The sequence below is a fragment of the Oncorhynchus nerka genome, linkage group LG23 (assembly GCF_034236695.1).
Source record: "Oncorhynchus nerka isolate Pitt River linkage group LG23, Oner_Uvic_2.0, whole genome shotgun sequence".
NCBI lineage: Eukaryota > Metazoa > Chordata > Actinopteri > Salmoniformes > Salmonidae > Oncorhynchus > Oncorhynchus nerka.
This window is the reverse complement of record NC_088418.1, coordinates 45,797,174-45,816,238: the sequence shown is the minus strand read 5'-3', so window position 1 is coordinate 45,816,238 and position 19,065 is coordinate 45,797,174. Positions and strand designations below refer to the sequence as shown.

The 19,065-nt window shown below is 44.1% G+C and overlaps 1 protein-coding gene across 1 annotated transcript in view; it reads right to left on the bottom strand.

Moving 5' to 3' along the window:
- The window catches only part of LOC115106099 (forkhead box protein P2-like), a 116,062-nt gene that overhangs the window by 4,957 nt on the left and 92,040 nt on the right, over positions 1-19,065 (bottom strand). Inside the window, 9 exon segments of the mRNA XM_065008151.1 lie at positions 4,485-4,810; positions 5,864-5,933; positions 6,624-6,745; positions 9,890-9,991; positions 10,132-10,208; positions 10,823-10,984; positions 10,987-11,032; positions 15,151-15,234; positions 16,709-16,796. Coding sequence (XP_064864223.1) covers positions 4,485-4,810; positions 5,864-5,933; positions 6,624-6,745; positions 9,890-9,991; positions 10,132-10,208; positions 10,823-10,984; positions 10,987-11,032; positions 15,151-15,234; positions 16,709-16,796 — 1,077 coding nt within the window.

Below are 19,065 nucleotides of genomic sequence, written 5' to 3'. Positions count from 1 at the left end.
GGACATCCCCCCCCCCCCCTCCGGAACAACAGAGTGTGGGAGGATGTGCGTAGCTACTAACAAGAACAATAATGCTGTCACACACAAACAAGGCTTAACATGATCCGGGGCCCTACTCAGGGAAAGGGTTTGTGGTTGTGATGATAAATCTGACAAAACCTAATTATTTTTGACACGTCGGATGCATCAGGGAATCCCTGTGGACTAAGAGGGAGAGAGAGAGAGAGAGAGAGAGAGAGAGAGAGAGAGAGAGAGCGAGAGCGAGAGAGAGAGAGCAAGAAAAATCCTTATCAAGTACTCTCTGTATTAGAACATGTCTGGCAGCCATCTCCTGGGTTCCCTTCATCAATGGCAGGAGGAATTTGAAAATAATTTTAAAAGGTACAGATTACTTTAATATTTATAGCAAAATAAATTAATATTCAGATGTGGTAGCTAGAAGGAGAAGCTTTGCCTTTTTAGGATGCTAGGCGGCGTGATGAATATTTCTGTTCCCTTCTCAACCCACACACTCAAGAGGAGAAACCAGAATAAACAGAACTCTCCCCTCCAGAAGAGAGGGATGAAACGATTATCTGGGATTCATTTACATACACTCATTCTAGTTATCTGGTAACACATTTATTGAATTGAATTTGTTGTCGTAAATAAAAACAATGCACAATATTCATAGTCAGAGCTGCCACTCTAATCAACAGACATATGTTTTGATATTTTGATATTAAGTATTTGATATCTCTCCCAATGAATGTTTTTACAAAAAAACATATACAGTGCCATCAGAAAGTATTCACACCCCTTGACTTTCCCACATTTTCTTGTGTTACAGCCTGAATTTAAAATGTATTAAATTGGGGCCTCCCGTGTGGCGCAGTGGTCTAGGGCACTGCATCGCAGTGCTAGCTGTGCCACCAGAGACTCTGGGTTTGCACCCAGGCTCTGTCGCAGTCGGCCACGACCGGGAGGCCCGTGGTGCGACGCACAATTGGCCTAGCGTCGTCCAGGTTAGGGAGGGTTTGGCCGGTAGGCATATCCTTGTCTCATCGCGCACCAGCAACTCCTGGTTGCCAGGTGCACGGTGTTTCCTTCAACACATTGGTGCGGCTGGCTTCCGGGTTGGATGCGTGCTGTGTTAAGAAGCAGTGCGGCTTGGCTTGGCAGTGCAGCATGGCCTTCGACCGTCGTCTCTCTCGAGCCCGTACGGGAGTTGTAGCGATGAGATAATTACTAACAATTGGATACCACGGAATTGGGGAGAAAAATAAAAAAATGTATTCAATTGAGATTCTGTGTCACTGGCCTACACACAACACACCATCATTTCAACGTGAAATAATGTTTTTACAAATTTTTACAAATTAAATAAACATGAAAAGCTGAAATGTCTTCAGTCAAGAAGTAAAAATGTGTTTAACAAGTCACACAGTAAGTTGCATGGACTTACACTGTGTGCAATAATAGTGTTTAACAAGATTTTTGAATGACTAGTTCATCTTTGTGCCACACACATACAATTATCTGTAAGGTCCCTCAGTCGAGTAGTGAATTTCAAACACAGATTCAACCACAAAGACCAGGGAGGTTTTCCAATGCCTCGCAAAGAAGGACACCTATTGATAGATGGGCAAAGAAAAAACAGTCATTGAATATCCCTTTGAGCATGGTGAAGTTATAAATCACATGTTGGATGGTGTAACAATGAACCCAGTCACTACAAAGATACAGGCGTCCTTCCTAACTTAGTTGTCGGAGGAAGGAAACCACTCAGGGATTTCGCCAATGGTGACCGTAAAACAGTTACATAGTTTAATGCCCGTGACATGAGAAAACTGAGGATGGATCAACAACATTGTAGTCACTCCACAATACTAACCTAAATGACAGAGTGAAAAGAAGGAAGCCTGTACAGAATAACAATATTCCTAAACATGCATCCTGTTTGCAATAAGACACTAAAGTAAAACTGAAAAAAATGTGGCAAAGAAATCAACTTTATGTCCTGAATACAAAAAATTCTGTTTGAGGAAAATCCAACACAACACATCACTGAGAACCACTCTTCATGTACAAGCACGGTGGCGGCTGCATCATGTTATGGATATGCTTGTCATCGGCAAAAACGAGGGAGTTTTTTAGGATAAAAAGAAACGACAGGGGAAAATGTCTTCCACTTTGACATTACAGAGTATTCTGTGTAGATCGTTGACAAACAAACTGACAATGAAATTCATTTGAATCCCACCTGGTAACACAACAAAATGTGGAAAAAGTCAGAGGGGGGTGTGAATACTTTCTGAAGTACATTCAACTCCTTGGTGATCTCCCTCCAGCTTTCTAATAAATCATGTTGTGTTTATCATGTTGCAACAAACATGCTACATTGGTGATATTAATCCCAATTGGAGACGCACGAGGCAGGACCAGACGGTGGTCAGTAGCACAGCCATTAGACACCCACAGCACAGCCCCTGCCCCTCATCGTCACAGGCATAGCTCACAGCTTTCACTTGCATCCATTATAAACCACTAGCATGCTTGTGTGGTTGGAGAATGAATAAAAGAAAGGAGAAAAATCATTAGTCCTCGTTGTGGCTTTACACTGTATTAGAGAGCCATTGGGTGAGTCATTCAGTCGTTAATGGCTAGCTGGCTTTATGAAGTCTGGACTAAATGCCTAGGCTCTGTGTCTGATAAATACAAGCTATGTGTGTGCGCGTGACGTTCATGTGTGTGTGTGTGTGTGTGTGTGTGTTGTGTGTGTCTGTGGTTCATAAGTGCATCTTGGACAGAGACTCATCACCATCACTGGCAGATTATGATCCCTGGTAATCCCGCTCTGCATGAGGCACGGCAGGGACGCAAATAACATCATTAGCTATGTGTCGTAAGTTAACGAGGGGCGGGGGCACGATCAGAGGGCAGAGTGACACACATGATAGCATCTGAACATGGGTTATTTGTGGTTATCAAGGAGTGTGGAGTGTTATAAAGTACATACAACAACTTAATGGCCTTAGTTAATAACGTAACATAAAAAACAAATCTCTTTTATTCAAAGTGAAACTGTTTTTACTTTAGCAGCACCCTAATGTACATCTAGTTCCTGTCTTCTTTAGTATTTTCCTCTAAAGCATACCCTGGAGGGCACACACACACATAAATGGTAACATGCCTGGAGCTATCTGAGTCGCTGTTTGGCTGATAGCATTAACCTCCAGAAGTGTGTGTGTGTGTGTGTGTGTGTGGGGGGTTGTCTAATTGTTCGATTCAATTGAAGTTTCCCCGCTCTCTCCTGAGGACCGTCTGGTACTCTTTAGTTAGTGTTACTCTCCCTTCATTATCAAGTGCAGGCCAGAGAGAGCCCACTCATAAAAACACATTTCGTCCATTTTGAGGATGTTGCGGCCGTGTAAAGGTGGAGAGCGGTCGTGGCGGCAGCCTCCACAGCAACCCCTCACACTGAGGCGAAGTCGTCTGAGAGAGAGAGTCTCCTGTTCTGTCCGTTATTAAAAGTTCAACAACCTGAGTGAGTGGATACACAGGGATCCTGTCCCCCTTACTCTGGTCCATTTCCGAAAGGAATAAACACATCCAAACAAATTAATGTGTGGGTTAGGCCAGTTCCTCTCAGAACAGCCAGTCCCCTTCTTAAATACTGAACTGGCTTAATTCCCAGTGCTACTCTAGAGATGGCTAGCAAGTTAGCTACTGTGGCTGGGCTTGTATCATTGATTTCAAATGGGGGGGGGGGGAGGTAAGGAAGTGTGTGGGGGATGGAGGAAGTATTGGCTACACATACAGTGCCCCTGTTGCTCCATTTCCTATCTTTGGCGGGGTAAACATGGACTACAATGACACGTGTGACATCACTGGTTAGAGGGAGAGCACATTTGTAACATACACATTCCTGAAATCCACACGACATCCATTTTTAACGGCCCTCTCTCTGGGCTCCATTAAAAAAAGATAGAGAAGGCAACGATTTTAAAGTAATTAATGACACAGTTAGCTGCTAAATATTAATATGGACGGTCTTGAATAAAATATGACTTCTAAACCCCTACAATACAGACATTGGAGTAATTGAAACCAAATGTGTAATTATCATATTTTTATAGGTTATAACTGAAAGCCATGTATGTAAACCTCTCCTCAGGTGTGGCATAATGTGCCATTGAAATTAAGATGTCTTTGAACCGCCAAAATATGCTGGTGATTTAGTACTAAAATCAATAATTTTTTGGCCCCCAAAAACCTCCCACTATGTTATAATCTAGGAAAGACTTTTAACAAGCTACGATGCTAACAAAAGACAGCTATGGGGAGAGTGGGGATCCACTGTTGCTACCGTATCATCTGGTACATGGAACAGAGGGGGAGGTCTGTCACCAACTCTCTCTCTGTGTTACAGTGAACACACTGAGGTAGGTGTGTGTGTGTGTGAGTGCATCCCCACCAACGAGAAGCCACTGAGTGCTACGTACATGTGTGCCTGTGGGGAGTATCCTCCAGGGCTGCTGTGGCCGTTGGTGTCCAGGTGATCCAGCGATCCGTTCAAGTCGGACTGGAGCAGGCTGGGGGGGCTGCTACCCATCATTCCTGGGGGGCTGCCACCCATCAACCCATGGGGGCTCCCGCCCATGAATCCATGTGGGCTACCACCCATCAATCCATGGGGGCTACCGCCCAGCATACCAGGGGGGCTCCCGCCCATTAAACCATGAGGACTGCCTCCCATCAAACCAGACGAACTGCTGTTCATCAGACCAGGGTTCCCCAGCAGAGGCAGGGAGGTCTCAGCCAGTGCCGCCTGGGATGGAGGGAGGAAGGGAGAGGGGGAGAGAGGGGTAGAGAAGAGGGAGGAAAAGGGTGGGAGAGAGAAGGGGGGATGTTGATGGAGAGAGGGGAGGGAGTGAGAGATGGAGAGAGCGAAGGGAGAGAAAGGAAGAGAGCGAGAGAGAGAGACAGAGAGAGAGAATGAGAGAGAGAATGAGAGAGAGAGAGAGAGAGAGAGAGAGAGAGATTAGAGACAACTGGGTATTCATATTACAGGCCACCATGAAGATAAACCTCACACTTAAAAGAAAATTCCATCCAAAAACTGTCTTTTGGTATTTGTTTCAATAGTCCATTGTTGATATTGTCCCAAAATGTTTTGCATGTCAGCAATCAACGTTCAAGATATATAGCTTTTAATATACAGATAATACCAGTAAAGACTTTTGACAAGCTATTATGGTTTATTCGACTCAATATAACTCCACACAATGAACGATTTTTAATGTCGCTGATATCCCCATCTTTCGATGACTATTAAACAGACCAAACTCCTGACACTTTTGCCTCCTGCGCATTAAAGTTATATTTGCGATTAAAATGTAAAGTTTTTGCCATGAGCACTTTGCTGGCTGGCCAACAGCATAGAAGCCAAATCATTTATGACAGCTTGGATAAATATGAATGCAAATGCTATCAATCTGAGCCTGTAGTCAAGCTGAGAGAGAGAAAGAGCTGCTTCTGCTTTAGCCACAGGGTGGCCTCCATTCTCACTGATATCAACCAGAGAGATGGAGAGAGATGGAGGGCGGGAGAGAGAGGAGAGGGAGGAGAGCGAGAGAGGGAGGAAAGAGAGACCCTCCACTCAACTTTAGCCACTTTCGTTCCTCCTCTCCCTTGCTGACTAATGAACATACAATGCAGGAGGCTGAGGTCTTAAGAACTACTTCCATTTAGCCACACAGAAACCACACACATAGACAGCTGTAGGCTATAGTACCCACGATACAATGGAGGGGAATCAGTCACATTTTGTCTAGCGTACACGATCTGACAGAGCAACCGCAGCTTAATGCTGGGTGTTTACCTGTAAGCTGGCGTTTAAAGCAGCTCCGTAGCCCAGGCTGGAGGGAAGGTTCTTCACAAGCGTCGGGCTTCTACACCAGGAAACACAAATACACAAAACATTTTGAAATAAACGTTCTTACAAAATGGCATATTGCAACATATCGTTTTTTTTTTTTTATCTAATTCTAATATCATTGTATATTAAACAGTGAAACATTCAAGTGGTGTAACATTTAAAATACGTATTTCTCCTCATAGCTGTGACATTAAATCACATTAGAATGATCGGCAGCCTTTGAACATACACCATATACTGTATTACAGTGCTATTTAAAAATGACTGATTATTAGTGGTAATACGGTACAGGCCCTAGGACTAGGTGGGGAGTTAGAGTGACAGCTCTGCTCTAACGTACCCTGTTATCGTCTGAGACCTGTATTACAGGGCTATTTAAAAATGACTGATTATTAGTGGTAATACGGTACAGGCCCTAGGACTAGGTGGGGAGTTAGAGTGACAGCTCTGCTCTAACGTACCCTGTTATCGTCTGAGACCTGTATTACAGAGCTATTTAAAAATGACTGATTATTAGTGGTAATACGGTACAGGCCCTAGGACTAGGTGGGGAGTTAGAGTGACAGCTCTGCTCTAACGTACCCTGTTATCGTCTGAGACCTGTATTACAGAGCTATTTAAAAATGACTGATTATTAGTGGTAATACGGTACAGGCCCTAGGACTAGGTGGGGAGTTAGAGTGACAGCTCTGCTCTAACGTACCCTGTTATCTTCTGAGACCTGCGTTTCTGGTACTCCATCTCATCCACCGTCCACACGGCCCCCTTCACGTTCTCCACGCGCACAAAGCACTTGTGCAGACTGAGGTTGTGGCGAACGGCGTTCTACAGATGAAAAAAAAAACACAGAGAAAGGTCACGGAAAGAGTCATTTTAATTTTTTATTTTCATTATCCACCTAAGAAAGGGAGCAAAAAAACAAAACGACGCGAAATTGATTTTTTTTTGTTGAAATTCTTAACGTTCACGCACCATTGATTTAATTAGTAAAAGTGAGCGAGTGCGAATGCACTTACAAGTCACACACAGTACATATCAATCAGAGTAAGTAGGCTGAGAGGAGGTAATCAGCATAGCGAATGGCTTTTGGTGACAGAAGTGGTAATGCTGTGGTGATGATGGTGATGTCAGTAGCAGCAGCAGCAACCCTCAACCCTCTGCTCTAGTCTTCATGGCAGAGTATCTTTAGAAGACGGCAGTAGCAGAGATTTGAGGCACTTCCCATCCCGGTGGCTAACCGCTAACCCCGGTGACAATATGAGGTGTGGGGGATAAGAGGAGGAGGAGGGTTGGTATGAGAGGGTTTGACTCATGTGTGTGTGTGTGTGTGTGTGTGTGTGAGGTGGTGTTGTGGTAGGCTGACAAGGACGTCAAATGAATGATCACATCCTGACACCTTTTTGTTGTAACATTGTCACAAACCCTGAAAGCAAAAACGTTGCTATCAAAATGACCTGAGATATCCGTACATGCAAACACTAAATACATACAAAAGAGAAAATCAACAAAAGAAATACAATATTCTTCCCCGACCTTCCAGATAAATCCAAATTCAAACATGCATCAAAAAAGCCTACAAATAATAACCTTTGCTTTAATATCGCCAGCTTTCACATGCATTCTTTCCCCAACGAGGTATACAGTTTGTTCCCTTTAAGAAACGAGATTCTCTAAAAGAAAAAAAAGAAAAAAACATAAGCAGATCTTCGCATCTGACCTGAAAATCCCAGGATTTGATTGATCTTAATGCCCATGGCTCTGAATATGATCAGTTTAATATTAATGAGATAATGAGCAGTTTTATTATGCATGCTATACAGTTAGAACTAATAAGCTGCTGGGGAGCGAGGAGCTGAGCAGAGAGGAGGCAGGATCCTCCAGTCTCAGAGCTCATGAGACCAAGCTCAGATATTAAATCACCTTTTATTTTTTTTGCTCAGTTAATCATATGACACGCCCATCACAGATCATCCCTCCAACGCCTTACAAAGGAAATGTGGGAGCTCAAAATGTAAATGTATCACCTAGGTTATTGTGAAAGAGAGAGGGACTGAGATATTTCTAATGGCCATTTTGCACACTTCTCTATATCACGACTGGGCCTTCCAAAAAAGTGTAATGTGTGTCAGAGAGAGAGAGAGAGAGAGAGTGTGTAATGTGTGTGTGTGTCAGAGAGAGAGAGAGAGAGTGTAATGTGTGTGTGTGTCAGAGAGAGAGAGAGAGAAAGAGAGAGGGAGAGAGAGAGAGAGTGTGTAATGTGTGTGTGTGTCAGAGAGAGAGAAAGAAGGAGAGAGAGAGAGAGAAAGAGTGTGTAATGTGTGTGTGTGTGTGTGTAAGAGAGAGAGAGAGAGTGTGTAATGTGTGTGTGTGTGTGTGTCAGAGAGAGAGCGAGAGAGAGTGTGTAATGTGTGTGTGTGTCAGAGAGAGAGAGAGAGAGAGAGCGAGAGAGATTATGTAATGTGTGTGTGTGTAAGAGAAAGAGAGAGAGAGAGCGAGAGAGAGTGTGTAATGTGTGTGTGTGTCAGAGAGAGAGAGTGTGTAATGTGTGTGTGTGTGTCAGAGAGAGAGTGAGAGTGTGTAATGTGTGTGTGTGTGTCAGAGAGAGAGAGTGTGTAATGTGTGTGTGTGTGCATGTGTGTCAGAGAGAGAGCGAGTGTGCAAGGTGTGTGCTGGTTAATGACCAGTCAGTGATAAAACAATTGACTAAACAAGTCAAAAAGACACACACAGTGTGCAGCACACCCTTGTGGATCAGTAATCACACGCCGACATCATTTGCATCCCAAATCCACATTAATTCACTTTGCTAAACCTAGTGCTCTGATATGCTTTGCATGCTGATGAGAGGTGGATATATTCTGATCCCCCCCACCCTCTCCTTGTCCTGCGTATCCACAATGGCCACTGGCTCTTACTGGCGAACTAATTATGCTGAAGGTGGTTGAGAATAAAACCCTGATACATGTAGTGTTGGGTTAGAGGGAGGGAATATACTTATCAGCAATACACACACACTTCCCCCAAAACAGAAGCATCAAGAAGACAATTTTAACTGCAGGAGAGGCAGGCAAGGAAAGTTATTTAGGACAGAGATACAAATTTGTCCTTTTGTCCTGGTAAATAAAGTGCATTCTCTCCTTGACAGGCTAATTCTCAATTTGGGTCTCATTTAGTTTCGGCTGAAACGACCATAACCCCTCAGTCGGACACGCGGCCGCCAGCCCGCCACTATGAGCTATGGTGTGTGTATAGGAGCACACGGGCCAGACACGAAACACAAAACCCCCTGCCACAGCCCCAGCCTCCCTAGGCAAACAACCATCTTTCAGACTAATTAACCAATGATATGCAAGAGAGGCTGGGTGGGTGTGGGAGGAGGGATGGAGAGAGAGAGGAAGAGAGAGAGAGAGAGAGCGAGAGAGAGAGCGAGAGAGCGAGAAAGATAGAGAAAGAGGAGAGAGAGAGAGAGAGAGAAAGATAGAGAAAGAGTAGAGAGAGAGAGAGAGAGAGAGAGAAAGATAGAGAAAGAGTAGAGAGAGAGAGAGAGAGAGAGAGAGAAAGATAGAGAAAGAGTAGAGAGAGAGATAGAGAGAGAGGGGGGGGGGGCAGGAGGAGATGTAATACAGCGCATGGTAACAAAAGGTGTGGATGATTGAGTGGCTGTATTGTAATTAGCGTGCCAGGCCCCACTCCTCATCCACAGCCTCGCCTATTAATTGCGCCAAATTAGAAAACGATATCAGAGGCAGAATTATTCTTTCACTTGCCATCTGAGAGAAAGAGGTTAGGAAAAATTCACTCTATTCAAGAGGTCAGGTTAAAGAGAGGGGAGTGGGATACTAATCTGTTGGTGTCAAGTAAATAAATGTTCATCCAAGCTTTTCTTACTGCAGGCATGGCACAAAGAGGTGCCTCTAGATGAGGAAGTAGTGTACTCTAAGGCTGTAAGAGTAGGTTTAGGGTAGGTACCTTCCAAGTAGCTGCGTTGCGTCTGAAGTAAGCGAACGTGCGGGTGAACCAGCTGTAGATTTCATTAAGCGTTAACTGCATGTCGCCGGACTCCATGATACCCTGAAATGAGACGACATCAAATAATGGTTTACTAACTAGGCGGCATGACACACACTCTCAGAGCTGCCTGCGATTCAAGCAGCAATTAATTTACATCTAATCAGGCAAAGTTCAAAATAAAAATATATTCTCCCACTCACCTGCCTTATGAGGGTTGCATAAGTAAATGGCGGTCTGACATCGGCATTCTTATAAAACTCATAGTTTGGGGCGATCTCTGGAAAAATAAATACTGTGTCACCACCTGAAATAATTGGTAAATTTTATTCCTCATGGTATTGGAATTGGTTTAGGGTTTCATCAAATTAAAAGAGGGAGAGAGAAAGAGAAGAGGGAGGAGAGGGCAGCACACATCAAATCAGCATTTTCCAAAATAGATTTTCCATGAATCTCTCTCATGAGAAATCTTAAACACTAATACATCCGTATCAAATTAGATCAATGTAGATATTTTGTATGAACTTGAATAATTATGCATATTTTATGCTAAATACCACAGAGTAAATATAAACATCAAAGACGGGACTTCTAAAATGCAAAGAGCTTAATACATAGAACATCTTAACGTTCAAACTTAATTGACATTCACGTCGTTTTGACACTCAGAAAACGTTATGGTCTATTGACATATAGATTGATTATACAGAGGCCTTCTTCCCTATTTAAATCTAACATTCCATATTGGAATAAACACTGTGCGGCTGTAAAACAACAACTATTAGTGACAATGCGTTGACAGGAGTCCAACACAGTATTCAACTCAATTCAATGAACCCAACTTCATTAATGATCATAACAGTAGGTGACTGGGCTTAGTGTAGAGGGTCTTACCTGAAGACAGTTGCATGGAGTATTTGTCGGAGTGACGTCTGCGCATGGCACCCATGCTGGGGACGTTGGCAGCGCTGAGCAGGGAGGGCACCTGGGGCACCTGGGACATGGGCGTCACGGGGGCGCTGGGCGTGGTGGGGGTCTGAGGTACGTTCGGGGGGACACCGACGGCAGGTTCTTCGACATGGTGACGCTCGATACCAAGTTCAGCTGATTAAGGAGGACAGGAGTGAGGTGACCGAGGGAGTGAGGAAAGGAAGGAGGGGGGGCGAGACAGGGTAGAGTGAAAGAGGGAGAGGAAGAGAGAACATGGGAAAGAGAGCGGGGGAGAGAAAGACAGAGAGAATTAGGATTGAGGGCGAGAATAAGGAAGTAGAGGCAGGAGAGCGGGAGGGAGAAAGAAAGACGGTTTTACATTAGAAGGGGCTCTCTGACAAATGAGAGTGGATTCTCTCTACAGCTGTGGTTCCACTAATAAGCTGTGTTAGAGGAAGCAACCAATCTCCACTAATTAAAGGATAAAATTGTATCATAAGAATTCTAATTAGAGCACGCTGTTAAAGATGATCTAATGATCAGCCATCCGTGTTATCCCAACCACCATCTCTAGCCCACATAGAGACAACTCTCCGTGTCGTGTGTACTAAACTGTGGTAGGGAGAGAGCCAGAGACAGCCACCACCACCACCTGGCTACAGATGGCTACAGCTGGCTACAGATGGCCAGGCCACAGCACATGCAACCCTGACCATTCCTGGATACAAAACAAAAGCGATACGGCTACTTTCCTCTTTGAAACCCGTGCAGAGTCCGCTAACGCTAACTGAAACCCGTGCAGAGTCCGCTAACGCTAACTGAAACCCGTGCAGAGTCCGCTTACGCTAACTGAAACCCGTGCAGAGTCCGCTAACTGAAACCCGTGCAGAGTCCGCTAACTGAAACCCGTGCAGAGTCCGCTAACGCTAACTGAAACCCGTGCAGAGTCTGCTAACGCTAACTGAAACCCGTGCAGAGTCCGCTAACTGAAACCCGTGCAGAGTCCGCTAACGCTAACTGAAACCCGTGCAGAGTCTGCTAACGCTAACTGAAACCCGTGCAGAGTCCGCTAACGCTAACTGAAACCCGTGCAGAGTCCGCTAACGCTAAGCGAAACCCGTGCAGAGTCCGCTAACGCTAACTGAAACCCGTGCAGAGTCTGCTTCCGCTAACTGAAACCCGTGCAGAGTCCGCTAACGCTAACTGAAACCCGTTGACTAATCCACATTCGCCCTCTTTTTTTCATTTTTATTTTAAGTTGGCACATGTGATGTGATTGTAGGGGTTCCAACCTACCCGAGTGGAAATTTCCACCCTGACCTTTGGGTCTCTGTGCTAATTTAGCTGGAATGGAAATGACATCATTACATATTCTACACCAAATTGTCTTAATTGCGAATGGGACGAGTGGAATGCTGGTGAACGTCGTGAACGTGACTGGAGGTCACTTTGAAAGGGGAGCAGGGTTGTAAAAGAGAGCGTGAGAGGCCTCAATAATAATTTGCGACAGCATGTGTTGATAAATACAGTGAGATGTCAGGTCGGAGAGACTCTGGTGCATCTATGGCTTTCAGCTGATCATTATAGCACCACTTAAAGCTAATGAGCTAATACTGGAAGGTATCTGTCTGCGCTGAGATGACTGGCAGCTAGTTAATACTGTAAGGCCTGTACTGACAGCCGTACTTCTGTAGCTCAGTTGGTGTAGTATGGCGAGTGCAACGCCAAGATAGTGGGTTTGATTCCCGGAAACCACCCGTAAAAATATATATATATATTAATATATGCACGCATGGCTGCAAGGCATATAAATGGCATATATTTATTACATGAACTCAAACTAGTCAGAGGAGAGAATAACTTTCCATAGGGCTGCAGAGTTACTGCATAGGTTAGCCGTGGCCTTAGTACAAGTTTACTCTACTGCACAGTGGAAAGACTGACCAGTGTACGTTTCAAAAACATGAACGTCAGCTGATTTCTTTTTTTAAAGGTGTAAAATACAAAATGCTAATTCATTATTATCTTCACGTGCTAATTATGTCATTTGATTATGGAATAATAATGACGATGGACAAGTCATTTCCATCATTGTCTGAGACAGAAAGGCTTTACTACATTGGCGAGGAAAGTAGACTAGACTACAGCAACTGTCACTGTAGAACACAGCACAGACAGTAAACTAGCATGATAATTGAAAAGGAAAATGTATATTGTCATTTTTCCCCCCTACGACAGCTTCCAAAACAGTGTATTTGATGTGTATAATACAGAAATCTCTATATAATTCACAACAGCTCAGGTCAGGTCAAGGCACCAAATCAACCAAGTCTTTGAAGTCTGATCCTACTTAATCCCCAATTCATTCAAAACAAGAAACACACACACACACACACACACACACACACACACACACACACACACACACACACACACACACACTGTGAACAGTCATTACGTGTTACATGTTCAACACAGAGACCCACAAAGGGTTTGGACACGCTGTCAAACACAGCAAAAATGCACTCCGTAATAAATCCTATCAGTGCGCGTGTGTGTGTGTGTGTGTAATAGCATGTATATTATAGTGTTAAGATTCCGTCTTCTTTTTTTCCCCCTCCTCCCCCCCCCACCAGGTACGGCAACAAGCGTAACATGTTTGCAGGCATACAATCCTAGTATTTGCAAAATGGAATTTATTAAAGCCCTAACTGAGTGGGAGAGCGAATGAGAGGCAGGGATGAGCACTTTGCCACCTCTCTGCTCATCTGAATATATATATTCAAGGTTGGGTCTGGGAGAGAGAGAGAGAAAAAAAAACTCATTATTCTGGGCCTTGCAGCCTTGGTAACTTTTCATCCATCCATGGCATGGCCAAAAGGTAACATTTAATGAAGTGCCATTCAGAGAGTAAATGGGGTCATATAATAGACAGTGCGCCCAGCGCGAGGAACACCTTGTGTTGGGCTACTGATAGCTGTTAAGGGTTGCAGTGATGAACCAACAAGACTCATTTCAGCAGCCGGCAATACATTCACACTATTAATATTTATCAAATATGTGGGCTGTTTCAACCCCAGCCATGTTCGGGCTGTAAACCCATGTTATGATATCTATTACCCATCTCCTATTGCGGTGGATGCACCCCCCCATATAACACGTGTTATCCACATGTAGTCATTTTCATATGCCAAAATCTACAGTATAACTACGCTCCGCTCGAGTTCTGCAAAAAGGGGGAGGCTTAAAACTGAAGCTGGAGAGAGTTTGCTCATTTGAAGGATCTCTGTACAAATTACGCATCATCAAATGCAATTAGCAGTTATTTCATGTGCGGTTTATGTCATGCAATACTTCATTAACATGATTCATTCATATGCAGTCTTGGATTACAGTCCTGAACATTCTTTATTAGACTAGATGTAACCAAGCTGCTGGAGTTTTGGAGATAAAATAAAAAGAAAAAGTGATTGAATAATAAATGGGAGGAAAGCAGATGATTCCTGACGGGTTTGCAGGATAATTATTCTATCTTGTGATTCTACTGTATTCAATGGAGCATTATTCCATTGAAATGAGGCACTTACTAAGCAGCAGCAACATACTAACACTGTTTCTGCTCTCTCATTTTTTTTTTAAAAACTGCTTTAAAATTGAGGCAAATAATACGAAACAAAAATGATGCATTGTTTTTGCACATGTAATATATATTTTTTTGTTTATCATTTAAATACATTTGTATCGTGAGTGTATCCATATTCAATGCAAATATATACTAAAGTGAAATAGTGTCAAATAGATTTTATTGCCAATTTTAGCCCATATTTGTAGGATTCTGTATCCATTTTAGGCCTATCTTATTACTGGGCTATTTCATTGCTCATCATCTTTACCAGTACAGCTATCATTTGAGGTGTTTGTTGTCCAAATGAAACGTATTTTCATTTCTCTCACTCTACTCTAAGTGCTGCTTTGGACTGTGGCGCTAAGCAGCTATTGCGCCGCAAACAGGTTGTTTTAACCATTATATCTATCACAATGAAATGGCCCAGCGTTTTGGCAAAGGACTCAAGCCTGTGATTTAATACACTCCTGGCTCTATTGTCCTCTCTGTCATAGACTGAGATGTATCTGATGGGAGAGGTGTAACCTGGTATTGCCTTTCCATCCCACTATCATCCCCCTATCCCTCCGTCCATTTTAACTGCTGACTGGTTAAACTGTTTCATTTCATCTGCTGGGGCTCATTCAGCCAAACCCTGTTTACTGTATATAGAGCAATATGCACTCACAGGTTTTGGAGATGGCTTGGGCTCCGAGGGCCGCATGTGCAAGTGGGCCATCATCGCCTGAAGATGCTCACGTTCTTTAGAAAGCTGTCAGCGGAGAGAGGGAGAGGAGAAAAAAACTGGTTTAGAAATGAGCGATTTTCCCCAGACTGCAACAGTAATACATCTTGTTATCGAGCTTGTCTCTCTTGTAATGAATCCTGCATATGCCCAGTCTGGGGCTCCTAGCTAAGTCTGCCTTGAAGACACAGACTTAAACCAAACCAGTGACGGAGAGGAAGAGGAGAAGAGAGAGACAAAACATTTCTGCTGCAAGTGGTGTCGGCAAGGGGGAGTTAGTGCGAAGAGGTCGGGGAAAACAAATAGCACTTCATCTTTTTGTCAATAGCAGAATTTAGGTCACGGGTGCTTTGACAGCAACAAGCTACTCAGGCTATACATGAGAAGGTCCTGAGTGCCTCCTCAAAGTCCTGTGGACACTGTTAGAGAGATGAACCCCAGCCAACAGCTGCCGAGAGGTGAAAGGGTCCTCCAAACAGAGTGCCAGCCAGACCCGCCTCCACGCTCCCCCCGGTTCCCTTGGAGGTCCAGTTAGTGGCCCTGCGATCTGCTATCATCAATCAACTCACTGGGAGTGACAGGGACCAGGCAGTGTGAACAGACTGAACTCCACTCCTTCTGCACTAGACACAACACCAACCCAGCAGCAGCAGCATCCAGCAACACTGGACTAGACTGAACTGGGCCTCATTACCAGTGACGGCTCTCAGGGCCGGAGTGAAGGAAAGAAGGAGGAAAGGAAGGACATAAAACAGCAACTGGTAATTGGTCACACCGTAAACACCAGAAAGACCCTCCAAAACCCCAACAACAGAGAGAGAGACAGAGAGAGAGAGAGAGAGAGAGAGAGAGAGAGGGGGGGGAGAGAGAGAGAGACAGAGGGAGAGAGACAGAGAGAGAGAGATAGAGAGACAGAGAGAGAGACAGAGAGAGAGAGGGAGAGAGAGAGAGAGAGAGAGAGAGAGAGAGAGAGAGAGAGAGAGAGAGAAACTTGTAACTCTAAGAGCATGTCTGTCTGTCCATGCTACTCCGGCCTAAACCAGGCCCGACTGTCAGTACCACAGTGTAAATCCAGTACAGAAAATAGACAGCCGTGGTGTAAATCCAGTGTATCGTGGGAATGCCGTGGATGCTGAGTAATAACGTCATTCAATCACCAGACTCATTATCTCGGCAGCGTGACACGCTAATAAGGTCACGCTCCACCTACTAAAAATAGTTCCTGTCTTCAGAATATTTCTTCAGGTGCAAAGTGCATTTAATTAACATGCAGGGACAGGGGACAGATGCACTCCATTATTAATTGGAAAGGAGAGAAAATAAGCACATCCTTAATTCAATTCAAACAGTCACAATGGGTTTGGTGCGGGCCCAAGGATTCCTTTGTTTAGGTCTCGGTATACAAGCTTCTGCTGCACATTGGCCTAGTCGGCCACACAAACAGGCATGCAGAACAGAATTAGAAATCGACAACAATGTAATAATGCTAAAGGAGCCGTGCCTGTATCTCTAGCTGCTGTACCACCTGCATCTGGACTCGACACTGGGCCGTGCTCCTGTCGTCTAGAGCGTGCTCAGTGTTAAGGTGCCTGGCGACAGAGAGAGAGAGACAGGGAGAGAGGCAGGGAGAGAGAGAGGGAGAGGCAGGGAGAGAGAGAGAGAGAGAGGGGGAGAGTGAGAGAGAGGTAGAGGGGGAGGGAGAGAGTGGGAGAGAGAGAGCGAGAGTGGGAGAGAGTGGGAGAGAGAAAAGAGAGAGTGGGAGAGAGAGCGAGAGTGGGAGGGGGAGAGTGAGAGAGAGAAAGAGAGAGTGGGAGAGAGAGAGTGTGAGAGAGAGGGAGAGAGAGAGTGGGAGAGAGAGCGAGAGTGGGAGAGAGAGTGAGAGAGAAAGAGAGAGTGGGAGAGAGAGTGTGTGAGAGAGAGGGAGAAAGAGAGTGGGAGGGAGGGAGAGAAATCGTTAATGATGCTATACAAATTCACAAAATCAGGCATTGTAATATAAATGATTAAAATGCAAAATGTGATCGTTAATTAAATAACGTATTATCATAAATGATTATTATCACGTTGTTGTTGTTATCATCATCATCGTCATCATTCTGAAATGATATATAATACTGGTGCATGTTGTTCTGATATAAAACAATGACAACATCTCCAATATGACTCCAGTAGCATATCTTCCATGACAATACACCCTCTGTGGTGTGGGGATGAGAGTCAGTGACTAGCCAGAACACTAGTCATAGAGGATATCAGATGCTGCTCTGGCACAATGGGTTTGTCTCCCTTCATTTATAGAAAACAATAAAAGCAATTTAACGCGAGTAAGATTTTAAAGCTCCCTTTCCAAAGTGTACATTTACTCAGTGTCAGACTTATTAAATGTATCTCCTTCATTAGAATAAAAAAAAACCGCAAACAGCCATAACAGTTGATGACGGTTTGTCTTGATTGACTGCAGGTCACAAAAGAACCTCGCCATTAAAATAGACCTTTATTCCCTGCACCACGCCACAAAGGCGAAAAAGGTTTTTTAAAGTGTTGTGATGTTGGGTAATGAGCCTCTATCTGAATTATCATTGGTGAGAAGACATGGTTATGAAATGCCTGAGCTGCCACTTTCTTTCCTGTAATTATAGGTTAGCTTGCAGACCCTTCAATGATCATTTACAGCACTGCCTCCAGTGCAATAGTGGCAGCTTAAATCTCTTTCTCTGACACACACACACACACACACACACACACACACACACACACACACACACACACACACACACACACACACACACACACCATATGTAATAGGATGTATATGTATAGTGTCATCTTCTTTTTTATCCTCTCCTCTCCCCCCCACCAGGTACGGCAATGTATACTTTTATCTAGTCTTTTCCTATTTATTGTTTATCAGCAAAATGCTAAACAATACAAACGTAGTCACCAGCCTCCCTTAGTATGCCAATCAAAGCACGGAACGGGACATTTGTAATCACAATAGCCCAGCACCTTTCAATTACGGCCGGGCACATTTAAAACCATTCCAATTTCATTCCTGTTTAACGCTTTGTAACCATTTCAGGTCTAATGCTCAGAAATGTTCCATTCTAAATCAGGAATGAGATAGCATTAAAAAGAGGGGGAGAGAATGGACCGGTGGGTTCCTCCAGCCCGTACCTAATTGCTGTTTCAGAATGCGCACTGCAAAGGGGCCTTTCATTAATCATTTAATCACGTCCCTCGCAGGAAGAGGGAACTAATGCTGCAAATACCCTTGTCATTTCAATGCTCATAATGCTATCTTATGCACTTGATGTATGGCGTGTGTTATAAATTACAGCTACTTCAAAAGCACCTAGCGGGCTGGCCCGCTATCCTTGAAGATTCTTAATTCCCCCTCCCCAAAAAATCTTTATTAAGTTTCCCTGTCATCGACAGACAAGCAGCCTGTGTTTTTTTCTCTCCTGTTGGACGGACGGACGGACGAGGGGGGGGTTGTGAATTAGCTGCAGAAGGCCTCTTGATGTTCCTCCGACCATTTTTTCAAATGATCCCTTTTTTGTCTTCCTCTTCTTCTTCTGCTGGCCAGTTGGCAAGGCATTTACAAACAGATTACAGCCTGCATGTGAAATATTAGAATGGCAAGCGCTGCTACTATGCATTAATATGAAAGGAGGAAATAGAGAGAGAGAGGGTGTAAGAGAGTGAGAGTGACATAGAGAGACATAGAAAGAGAGGTGGTGTGAGAGGGAGAGAGATTGACAGCGAGAGAGATGCAGGAAGAGTGAGAGCGAGTGAGAGAGAAAGCGAGAGAGAGACAGGTTATCCGTCATCGTCACCAGAATATCCCCTAATGAGCCG